The 12,709-nt window shown below is 40.2% G+C and overlaps 1 protein-coding gene across 1 annotated transcript in view; it reads right to left on the bottom strand.

Moving 5' to 3' along the window:
• Nucleotides 1–12,709, bottom strand: part of CLVS1 (clavesin 1) — a 141,734-nt gene that overhangs the window by 31,467 nt on the left and 97,558 nt on the right. The window contains exon 3 of the mRNA XM_060116097.1: nucleotides 814–924. Within this exon, the coding sequence (XP_059972080.1) occupies nucleotides 814–924 (111 nt within the window). The remainder of the gene's footprint in view (nucleotides 1–813; nucleotides 925–12,709) is intronic.

Below are 12,709 nucleotides of genomic sequence, written 5' to 3'. Positions count from 1 at the left end.
TGACCCTGGTTCCTTTAAGAGGTGACGTCCCTGAGCCAGGTGATAGCTGAAATCGGAAAGCTTACAAGAAAAGAGAGCTAAATAGGAAAGAGAAATTCGTGTCCTGGAGTCTCTACTACATGAATGGCTTTATGCTATCTGTCTCATTAAATTACTCCAACCACTCTGTGATGTGGGTGTTAGTTTTTCCATTTTATAAATGAAGAAACTGAGATTCCGAGTGGTTAAAGAATGTTCGGTTTCTCAGCTAATCAGAATGCCATGAAAAAATACCCAGCTCTGGTGGAAGAGGCTGGCTTCCCAAATGTCATCAGCTGATGCAATCAAGACTTTAAAAGACTTCTTCCTACGAGCTCTATTATTTCCAAAGAAGAATGCTTTCCCAATCTCAAAGGTGATGGAGCTGTCAGCTATGACCCAAGAGCCATGGGGAAAAATACAAATCATCAGTATTCTTCGTAGCAATAATACATTCACAGGACAAAATGCTAGCTCTTAAAATATTCCATGAACAGGAAGCTGCTTGACCCCATATTTCCCACAAGCATTTACAGTAAAAGGGGCATCTGGTATTTGCATGCCTTCAATATTTCCTTTGGTTTGTCACCCGTACGGTAAAATAACTCAGTTACTAAATTACTGATTAAATCCAGGCCATTTGCAAACTCCAGCTGAGGCTCAAATGCTCAGGGGCTACAGAAAAGCAGGAAAAAACACAATGAAAAATACAGAGAGAGAGGGAGAGAGAGAGTGAGAGGACAGGCTTTGTAATTGTGCCTCTGAATCCCCCCTTTGGGTTTTTGTTTTCATTACCCGTTTCCTGGTCTTGTCTTTAAGGAATGGCTTGATGAGCGTGTACAAGGCATGAATGTACCAGGGCTGGTTGACAAAATGGACTCCTCCAAAGCGGGCAGGAAAGCTGTCCTGGGTGGAAAGAAAGAAACGCACACCGATCAGCACACGTCACAGGTTAGGTGGGAGGGGGTGCTTCTTCTCTCAGACTGAAGCACCAGCTAGCGGAGGGAGAGACAGGAAACACCCTCACTTCCCAGCTGTTAAGGTCTTGTCTGTTCCCCTTGCCTCCCTCTTCCCCTGTGGCTCCACAACTGAGAAATCGTACGTCAGGCCTGTCTTTTCCAAGTCACAGTGATAATGACCTCCGACATGACACCAGATCATTTGCAGCCCAGACAGTGAAGGAGTTGGAATTCTTCGTAGTGTCAGGGCACCAAGGCTTCAGGTCCCATGAGCCCTGCAAGATGGCTCTCTTTACCCTTTACCCTCATTCTCTGCTCTCCGGCTCCAGCCCGTTCCACTGGGTGATCGTGACGATAACTCAACTTTCTGGGTGACTGAAGCTGTGTAGGAAGGGGTTGGAAAAGGATTTCAAAGGCTCTTCGGAGATGGGGCTCTCTGAAATCCTCCAGAGTCTGACAGCATCCAACATCTGTGGCTCCTTTTCACAGATTTCAGAACTGGCTCCTTACTTCAACCTGGGATCCACACAGTAGGTCCCGGAGACAGACATTTGCTCACTGATGGGCTAGTTGATTCCCCTAATTGAGGTCCTCCTTTTCTGCAGATGAACACATTTTGTAAATATCAGGAAATAAGAGCCTTTAAAAAAATACTTTCAATTTTAGAATCCAGCTCAGGGCATAAGCTTACACTTTAGAAGCTGAGAAGCTGCTCTGCATGCTAATTAGATCCACAGAACAAGGGACCTTGACCATAAGACCTGAGCTAGTCCCACAGCACCAGGTCCTGAGTTCCTGATATAGGGCTTCCAAAGATTGCATTCGTGTGGTTAATGGCGTTAAAAAAGAAGGAACAGCTAATGCAATTCGAATTGCCAAGTGTGCTGGCCATCAATTTCATTGCAACGGAACATCTCTGTAGAATGTTAGCAAGATGGGATGAAAGCAGAAGGAGCCTCTCATCTGAGCGAACAGTTCAGGCCACTAGCTGCTCCTTGCGGTGTATGAAATGCCCTGCCTGGGTCTTTTTTAGTCACAAAGAATGAGGGTTATTAACTTTTTTCGGAACCCTTTGAGTCTATAGGCTCCACGGGCACCTTCTACATTGAGACCTAGTTTCCAAGGTAAGTACATGGACCTGTGCTTAAAGGTCGACCTTTAAAAAATTTAACAATAATTGTGCCTCTATCTAGACATTTTACAGAGTACAAAGGAATTAAGTATTTTGAAGGTTAAACTAAACAATTCCAGTAAAAGTTCTTTGTTTTGAGGGGTATGTATTTTTTCTTTTGTTTATTCTATTTTTTAAAAAACTTAATGAAACCACCAAGTAAGGGTAGAGAGACCGTATAGACCAAGTTGCACATTTGTCAAAATCCCTCACTATTCCAAATGTAAAGTTAGAAAAGTAGAAGTTCTTAATAAGGTGTTCTTTTCTCTTTCAGGTACAGTCTGGGATCTAAAAATTTTTTGGTTTCTTAAAAAGTAAGACCTTTCCCAGAAGGTTTTCCTTTGCAATGAGCACTAAGCAATAACCTCAGTGTTTTAGGGCCTTTTTTTTTTTTTTTTAACATCTTTATTGGAGTATAATTGCTTTACAATGGTATGTTAGTTTCTGCTTTATAACAAAGTGAATCAGTTATACATATACATATGTTCCCATATCTCTTCCCTCTTGCATCCCCCTCCCTCCCACCCTCCCTATACCACCCCTCCAGGCAGTCAAAAAGCACCGAGCTGATCTCCCTGTGCTATGCGGCTGCTTCCCACTAGCTATCTCTTTTACATTTGGTAGTGTGTATATGTCCATGCCACTCTCTCACTTTGTCACAGCTTACCCTTCCCCCTCCCCATATCCTCAAGTCCATTCTCTAGTAGGTCTGTGTCTCTATTCCTGTCTTACCCCTAGGTTCTTCATGACATTTTTTTTCCTTCTTAAATTCCATATATATGTGTTAGCATACGGTATTTGTCTTTCTCTTTCTGACTTACTTCACTCTGTATGACAGACTCTAGGTCCATCCACCTCATTACAAATAGCTCAATTTCGTTTCTTTTTATGGCTGAGTAATATTCCATTGTATATATGTGCCACATCTTCTTTATCCATTAATCTGTCGAGGGACACTTAGGTTGCTTCCATGTCCTGGCTATTGTAAATAGTGCTGCAGTGAACATTTTGGTACATGACTCTTTTTGAATTATGGTTTTCTCAGGGTATATGCCCAGTAGTGGGATTGCTGGGTCATATGGTAGTTCTATTTTTAGTTTTTTAAGGATTCTCCATATTGGCTGTATCAATTTACATTCCCACCAACAGTGCAAGAGTGTTCCCTTTTCTCCACACTTTTAGGGCCTTTTGAACTTGTTATCCAGAACTAAAAATAACTATAATTCATTGTCTTACATGCTAAACATGGGTTCTGGGGCTGTAGAAGAAGAAAAAGAGCAAAGAGTTTATCTGTAAACCAGGGCTTTACTATCCTTTTCAATAGGACCAATAAGAGGGCTTTTATTTCTATTGAGAGTCTATTATATAATATATTTCTAGGTTGGTCAAGTGGAAGAAAACCCTGTAAATACTACTGCAAAGGCACTAGGTAAACTCTCAAATAAAACATTAACCTTTACAAAATATCTGGAGACTCCTAATTTTTGTCTGTGGAATCTCAGACCTCAAAGACAGCAGCACTGTCTTCAATTTGTGTCAGAAGAGATTGAAAGAAAACAGGGCTGAGACCCATCAGCTGTCTGTGGGTTGGCCCTGGCTGTGAGTCTGCCATCTTGAAGGCATGGGATCTTATTGATCTCATTCAGGTCGGCAAACAAATATGTGCAGATAAACACATGTAACAAGGCTGTCCTGTGTAATAAGGGCAATGTGCAAATGGTATGGTTATCGTCGAATGAGCCTGACTGCATTATTAATTATGGTGTGTGTGTGTGTGTGTATGTGTGTATTGTGCAAAGGGAAGGATGAGGGAAGGAAAATTAGAAAACAGAGTGCTCTTTTAAGTAATGCACATCATTTTTGGTCGTTTTTCCTGATCTCATTAGCAAACCACAGATAAATGGGAAGTTGTCTGTCACACAAATGTCTCCCAGGACCCCAAAGGAGTCCACCACCCTCACGAAGGTGCATTTCTTAGGGGCTGGAGCAGACCTATCTCAAGATGGTAAACCTTGATTCCATGACAGTGTGACATTTTGTTTTTCAGAGTTCTTGGTGACTAAAGAGTATGCTCCAAAAACATACCCCAGGTTCAAGAACGTGGCATTCATTTCTGTGTATTTCATGCATTTATCAATAAAAATATAATAATTTTGAATTATAAACATATTCAAATCATAAAAATTATCTTTTCCCTAGTTTATTTTAAATTAATTTATTTCCTTATTAAAAATATACCCATTCTAGAAGAGTACAAAATTGATTTTAAAAATTATTTGAAAAATTAGAAAGTACAAAAAGATAAGAAAGGAGAAAAGAAAAAACACCTACCATCCTACTGTGAAAGACTATGTTACTTACTATGTTCTGTCATTCAGGACAGGCTACGTTATGTTATCGTAACACACAACCCCTGCTTTTTATCATTTAAAACTGTAAAGATTTACTTCTCGTTCACACAAAATGTCCTTGCAGGGTTGGCAGGAGCCGGGCTTGACTTGCTCTCAGCCAGGGATGTAGCCTCCCCGTCTGGAACAGGGCTGCCACAGCTGAGGGAAACAGCATGGGGAATCACACCTTAGCTCTTAAGGTTGGCTGCCAGAAGTGACATGCTTCATCTGTCACATTTTACAGGCCAAACCCGTGGCTGACTTCTAGGGTGTCAGGAAGTATAATTCTACCATGTGGCTGGTGAAGAAAAGACCAAAAGTGTTGGTGAACAGCACTAGTGATTCCCCAAGCTCTCCTTCCCTTCATTTCCTTTATTCCCTCCTTTTCTTCCTTCTTTCCTTTCTAAATGGGATCATGTTTTTTACATTGGGCTTGATGTTTTTACATTGGACAACTAATGGCCTGCTTGATACTCGTGGAATAATATCAAATAATCAGTATCAAATAATACAAGGTAGAGTTTACAGAGGGAGAGGGGAGGACAGAAAATTGCCTTTATGTAATGACTGGTTTACTGTCTTTAATTCCTCACTGAACAATCAGTTCAGACCTTGCACCTCTTCAATTCAGCACATACTTATGAGTGTCGACTACAGGACAAACACTGGATTATATTCTTTAAAACACTTGGCAGAAATGGCCATCGCCACGGCCTCCTGGTACTTTGACTCCTTCTCCCTCCTTCTCTATCGGAGCTCTACTCATGCACTAGGCTGCTGAGGTCAGGTTTGTGTTCCTTGGTGTCCTTTTTTTAAATTTACAGTCATGCTTCTCTAATATTTTTCTTTGGAATAGTGGTGACACAAGGGTAGCTTGGAGTGCTAACATCGCTATAATCGATCCTTCCTCTAACCCCCAAGTCACGCAAATACATGTTCACACTAGGTAATCTAGCAAGCATATCTTCCAAAATAACTAATATTCTAACTCCACCTTCAAAGAGTGCTACCTCTAAATCCCTCCTAAATGGAATACTGGCTCAGTGATTGACCAGAAAAGCTGAAGCTAGGATCCCCTCTTTGCTCTCTGAATATTTAGAGAAGGCTATTCTCATCCATCTGCCTTATTTTCCTACACCAGATAAAAATCGGAGCATTCAAGGGTTATTAAAATAAGGATCTGATACCAGAGAGTGTAGGAAGTAGGGAGGAGATACGGGGATATATGTACATGCATAGCTGATTCACTTTGTTATACAGCAGAAACTAACACACCATTGTAAAGCAATTATACTCCAATAAAGATGTGTAAAAAAAATGAATGAAGGAGGAGCCAGTGACCAAGAGAGTGGTGGGGTAATAAGAAATAGGTCTGGGGCTTCCCTGGTGGCGCACTGGTTGAGAGTTCGCCTGCCGATGCAGGGGACGTAGGTTCGTGCCCCGGTCCGGGAGGATCCCACATGCCGCGGAGCGGCTGGTCCCGTAGGTCATGGCCATTGAGCCTGCGTGTCCGGAGCCTGTGCTCCGCAGCGGGAGAGGCCACAGCAGTGAGAGGCCCGCGTACCGCAAAAAAAAAAAGAAAAAAAAGAAAAAAAAAGAAATAGGTCTGAACATGCGGGAAAAAAATTTTTTTTAAGAAATTGGGAAAGCCAGTTGAGTGGGATAAATCAACTAGGAAAGAGAAGGAGATAGAGGAGGTTCTACTGTACATTCTGTTGTTCAGAAATGTAACTGTGGAATGAGTATTGGAGATGGGACTTTATTGTGGAAAATAAGAGGGTGAACCAGAGTCACAGCATCATGGACGTGGCATGACTCTTTCAGAGCCGTGCAAGGTACCTGGGCTTAGGACTGAGGCTAATTTTAAAGAATCAAGGTCAGCTCCCTAGAAGGAATTCCCAGGGAGAGGATAACTATTAACGCTGTGCGAGACTGATAAATGGGTAACAGGAGAGAGCCTTGTGGTGATGATGTTCTCTAACTTGACTCTACGGATGGCAATATTCTGGTTGTGCTATTGCTCTGTAGTTTTGCAAGATGCTACCAGTGGAGGAAGCTGAATAGGGTTGTACGGAATCGCTCTGTATTTTCTCCTACAACTGCGTGTGAGTCTACAATTATCTCAAAATAAAATCAAAGAATATGATTACTGTGAATATTTCAAAACTCCCCAATAGGAGTAGCCATTTTTTTTAAGTATAGCAGAAGCTTTTCTAAGGCTAATCTTTTCTGCCTTATGTGAAGTGTTAAACAAAGAATGCCAAGGTAAATTGTAAGGCACGAGATACACTGCAGGACATTCTAAGGGGCTCTTCTCTCTTTTCTTTGGGAGTCTTGAGCAGCATTAAGTGATTCGTGCAGTCCATTAGAAAAATCCTTCATTTTTAAATGGGTACTACATTTGCACTTCATTTTCACACTGGCGCTATTCAAGCATCACTCAGCTGCCTTTTCTTGTGTTTGATCAAGATTTAGGAGCAACATGGTAGGGCCAAAACTATTTCCTCTCTCTTTCCTTGACGATCAGTTACAGATGTTACTGGTGGCAGTTGGATAATAAAGCACTTGCTAGCGATATTCGCTAAGTTTGTAATGCCTGCAGGCAAACATACTTCCAACAGGGTTCAAGACACACCTGACCTCAAAATCACATTGCCTGGCAAGGCTTGGGGAGCTCTGCTCAATCTGGCTGTCTCTAACTCCCATCCTTCCTCTCTTCTTCTACCTCTTTTATGTGGAGACCGGAGCAGGACCACTCAAATTCACAGATACTATGCCCTCTCCCCATCTATTAAGATTCCTCTGAAAACCAAAGGCAAAGAAGGAAAGAGAGAGAGGATGAGTACAGGAGCTGTCTTTTAGACCGTCTGCCTTCTTCCCTGTGGTGACTCTGAGTGTCTTTCAGGACCTTGGCTGAAGGCCTCCATTCATTCACCGAACTGCATGTATGTAGGTCTGAAGGCAACACAAGGACACAAGCATGAAGTTAGGGTTTGGCTCATGTCCTACTAATGATACCCATTTCCCACATCAAAGCAGACAGATAAAAACATTTTCAGCAGCATAAATGGGCTTCCCTGATGCAAGAGAGCCTTCTAAAAATGCTCTATTTCATGGTGATGGGTTTCTATTACACCATGTGGTACTCATTAGTGTGAAAGTCACATATCCACCTATTTGCAAGGAAATGGAGAGCTCATGCAAAGCAGTTACACACCAAATACTTTACATAGCAAGTCAGGAGCAAGCATGAGAGAGAAAAGAGCGTGCTTATTTGGACGCCGCTGGGAGATAGCTCCAGCTGATTACGGGCTATGGATTTTCTTCAAATATACGCTCCTAGAAGGCATCATTGATTTCTGAGAAGCTGTACCAACCCAGTGTTCTCCTGAGGGTAGGAAGGGCTTGGGCTTTTTATGCAGGTTCAGATCAGGGCCTGCTAAAGGCTGAACTTTTTTTTATCTGCAGATCCTAGAACTGTTATAATGCTTTGGCAATTCTCTTAAACAGAGTAAGCAAAACTGGCCTTCTGTCAAACTGGTTCAGACGAGCAGATCAAACTCAGAATCTTCCCTGGCTACAACCTAAACAATGTTCCTTGATGATATTTTTCATATTCTATTCTGGTCAACATCTCCAAGTTTCCCTCAGGGGCCTTATGTAGTAAATAGATGATTGTTGCCCATTATTTAAAAGCCAATTAGTGGAGAAATCCAGATTGCTTGAGTCACTGATTTGCATGGGCAATCAATGCCAGAAGATACGATGTGCTTCACCCTTTAGGCCTTACAGTCACAAAACCATGGTGTGTCTTAGAGAAAGAAGCACGGTCAAAGGAACACAGAGGTCACTCGAAGCAAATCTTCTGGCAAATGTTAAAGTTTTAACCACGAAAATATCTTTGGTCTGTAACTAAGTTCATAATAAGTAAGTGTAGTAAGATGTTAAAGTCTTAATAGATATAATTTAAGAGAAAACATTAAAGTCAGTAAAGGTAATTTAATAGTTAAGAATTGGGCACTTAGTATCTACCAGGAATTTTTACATATGTTATCTCATATCACACCCATGACAATCTTTTGTAGGTATAATACATGTGTTATAGTGTCTATAATATCCCAATTTTACAGATGAGGAAACATAATCTTACTCAGAGTAGTTAAAAACTTGCTCAAGTTCACACATCAAGTAAGAGACTGAATGAAGTTGAATCCAGACCTGTCAGTTCTTATAGTTGAAGCTCTTATCTCCTACTGTAGGTTCATACAAACTCTATATATGTCAGCAAAATTTGGATTGTCGACCATCTTCCTGAGGGTTTTAAGGGTGCATATGCTCACTAATTGAGATAAAACAATACACATTTCAAAGCATAAATCTCAAATCCAAGTTAAAATTTCTTAATCTTGCTTTAGCTGCGAGCGCTTTAGATGACATTTACAAGAGGACTGTCCTCATGGTTTGAAAGTGCTGTCATTTAAAGAGTTTCAGTTGTCATTAGAACAGAATGAACAAGTATTCCTGATGAGCACTCTGGAAGTTTTAAAGATCAACTTGAATCTCTCCATACTGGCCCTGCCTTATTAGGGAACATTGTACTTTTATAGCATAGATGTAATCATTTTAACATGGCCTCATTCTGTAGGAGATTTGAGTCAGCTGAAAATTTTCTTGTATTTGAGCACAATTTATTTTCTAATCACTAGATATACATCACTTCTCCATATCAAAAGCTAGCAGTAACCCATCTCCAAAATAAACAGCAGGGAGGATTCTATTAAGACAAAGCCATGAAATGTATTTGTGGTACTCCTCCTTCCTCCTAGCAATGGAGTTGGTGGAGCTCACCTGTACCCTGGTCTTCTCCCCTGTCTGGGAACCTGGCTAAACTACACTTCCCAGCCCCCGTGTTACAAGATGAAGCATACGACCAAGTTCTGGAGAGCGGAACGTAGGCAGAAGTAAGGTTCACCACTTCTTTATCAAACAAAATAGATGTGAATCTCCCGTGCTTTTTTTTTCTCTCTTCCACATGGCTGGAAAAGAAGAACTCTGATGTCCTAGAAGATGGGGGAGCCCCAGAATGCAAGGAGCCCCAACCTATGAGCCACTTGGTGGAGGAGAGATCCGTGCTTAGTGGAGCTGCCTACCAAGGACAGCAGGTAAGAAGTAAACTTTGATTCTCTTAGTAAAACCAAACCCAGCATAGCTTATCCTGCCCTGATGAGCTCGGCCACCACAACGACGGGTAGGGACATCTGGGCTGCCGAAATGACTTGGGAGTTATCAGCTTGTAGATGATGTTCGCATCCACGTGCTTTGTGAGTGAAGCTAGAGCAGAGATGAAATCTCAGGACTGAGCCCTCAGCTTTGCCATGTTTAAAGGCACAAATATGAGAAGAATCCGGGACAGATACCTGAAGGGTGGCAGGCAGGAAAGAGGACAGTGTCCTGGAGGCTGAGTGAAGGGAGCATTTTCAGGCTATCGCAGTATTTTCAGTCGATGGAGCATTCGATGGTATTGAATAAAATAATAGGCTGAATAAAATGCAGGCTGAGAGCTGTCCCTTGAGTGTGGCAATAGGAAGGTCCCTGCCTTCAAGGAACTTACCCTCTATTTGGGAGGGAGGGAGAGATAATAAACAAAAGATAGAGGGGAAAAAAAGCTAGAAGGTGCCACGCTGGAAAATAAACAGGGAAGAAGGCTAGCGAATGTTGAGAAAGGGACCCGAATTTTAAAAAGTTGATCAGGGAAGGCCTCACTGAGAAAATCACCTCCTAGTTAAGACTCAAGGTGATGTGGGAAGCCAGCCATGTGGCTGCCTGGGGCTAGTATTTCAGGCGAAGGGAACAGGAGCAAAAAGCCAGTGGTGGGAGCATCCTCACCGCCTCCCCAGAAAGGGATCATGTAAACTAGCATTTCCCAAAATGAGTACTGCAAAATATTACTCTGAAGGGTCTCCTTGTACAAAAAGAGGATTCCAAGTGAAACACTGCGTTCTTGGCTTTCTCTTAGGAAGCAAAAGAACATGTTGGTCTATTTAGTTAAAACCTTTGAAAAAGTCTGGTAGCAAAAAAACCAATTGAACTTTGTTTAACCTTTTGTTTCCTATGCGTTTTACAACATAAGATACGTTTGGGGGAGGTTATCTATTAACCAAAACTAATATTCTAGAAAATCCACAAGGGAAAATATTGGACTTCCTCACCACTCTGTGCTAGTCAGAAAGCAATGTACTTCAGGTATTTGGATGCATCAGACTTGAGTTGGCAGTGTGACAGTTTGAATATTGTCAGATACCATTTTAAAGAAATCTACTATGAAAGTCATATAGTTATAGGGAGCAGACATGTGATTTCAGGATATTACTTGTAAAGAAATCTACTATGAAAGTCATATAGTTATAGGGAGCAGACATGTGATTTCAGGATATTACTTGTAAAGAAATCTACTATGAAAGTCATATAGTTATAGGGAGCAAACATGTGATTTCAGGATATTACTTGTAAAGAAATCTACTATGAAAGTCATATAGTTATAGGGAGCAGACATGTGATTTCAGGATATTACTTGTACAGAAATCTACTATGAAAGTCATATAGTCATAGGGAGCAAACATGTGATTTCAGGATATTACTTTTAAGGAAATCTACTATGAAAGTCATGTAGTTATAGGGAGCAAACATGTGATTTCAGGATATTACTTTTAAAGAAATCTACTATGAAAGTCATACAGTTATAGGGAGCAGACATGTGATTTCAGGATATTACTTGTAAAGAAATCTACTAGGAAAGTCATGTAGTTATAGGGAGCAGACATGTGATTTCAGGATATTACTTGTAAAGAAATCTACTAGGAAAGTCATATAGTTATAGGGAGCAAACATGTGATTTCAGGATATTACTTTTAAAGAAATCTACTATGAAAGTCATATAGTTATAGGGAGCAAACATGTGATTTCAGGATATTACTTGTAAAGAAATCTACTATGAAAGTCATACAGTTATAGGGAGCAAACATGTGATTTCAGGATATTACTTGTAAAGAAATCTACTATGAAAGTCATATAGTTATAGGGAGCAGACATGTGATTTCAGGATATTACTTGTAAAGAAATCTACTATGAAAGTCATATAGTTATAGGGAGCAGACATGTGATTTCAGGATATTACTTGTAAAGAAATCTACTATGAAAGTCATATAGTTATAGGGAGCAAACATGTGATTTCAGGATATTACTTGTAAAGAAATCTACTATGAAAGTCATATAGTTATAGGGAGCAAACATGTGATTTCAGGATATTACTTGTAAAGAAATCTACTATGAAAGTCATATAGTTATAGGGAGCAAAAATGTGATTTCAGGATATTACTTGTAAAGAAATCTACTATGAAAGTCATATAGTTATAGGGAACAAACATGTGATTTCAGGATATTACTTGTAAAGAAATCTACTATGAAAGTCATATAGTTATAGGGAGCAAACATGTGATTTCAGGATATTACTTGTAAAGAAATCTACTATGAAAGTCATACAGTTATAGGGAGCAGACATGTGATTTCAGGATATTACTTGTAAAGAAATCTACTATGAAAGTCATACAGTTATAGGGAGCAGACATGTGATTTCAGGATATTACTTGTAAAGAAATCTACTATGAAAGTCATACAGTTATAGGGAGCAGACATGTGATTTCAGGATATTACTTGTAAAGAAATCTACTATGAAAGTCATACAGTTATAGGGAGCAGACATGTGATTTCAGGATATTACTTGTAAAGAAATCTACTATGAAAGTCATACAGTTATAGGGAGCAGACATGTGATTTCAGGATATTACTTGTAAAGAAATCTACTATGAAAGTCATACAGTTATAGGGAGCAAACATGTGATTTCAGGATATTACTTGTAAAGAAATCTACTATGAAAGTCATACAGTTATAGGGAGCAGACATGTGATTTCAGGATATTACTTGTAAAGAAATCTACTATGAAAGTCATATAGTTATAGGGAGCAGACATGTGATTTCAGGATATTACTTGTAAAGAAATCTACTATGAAAGTCATATAGTTATAGGGAGCAAACATGTGATTTCAGGATATTACTTTTAAAGAAATCTACTATGAAAGTCATATAGTTATAGGGAGCAAACATATAGGGAGCA

Source organism: Mesoplodon densirostris, chromosome 13 (genome assembly GCF_025265405.1).
Source record: "Mesoplodon densirostris isolate mMesDen1 chromosome 13, mMesDen1 primary haplotype, whole genome shotgun sequence".
NCBI lineage: Eukaryota > Metazoa > Chordata > Mammalia > Artiodactyla > Ziphiidae > Mesoplodon > Mesoplodon densirostris.
Note: the sequence above shows the minus strand (reverse complement) of the source record. Positions and strands in the feature narration are given on the sequence as shown.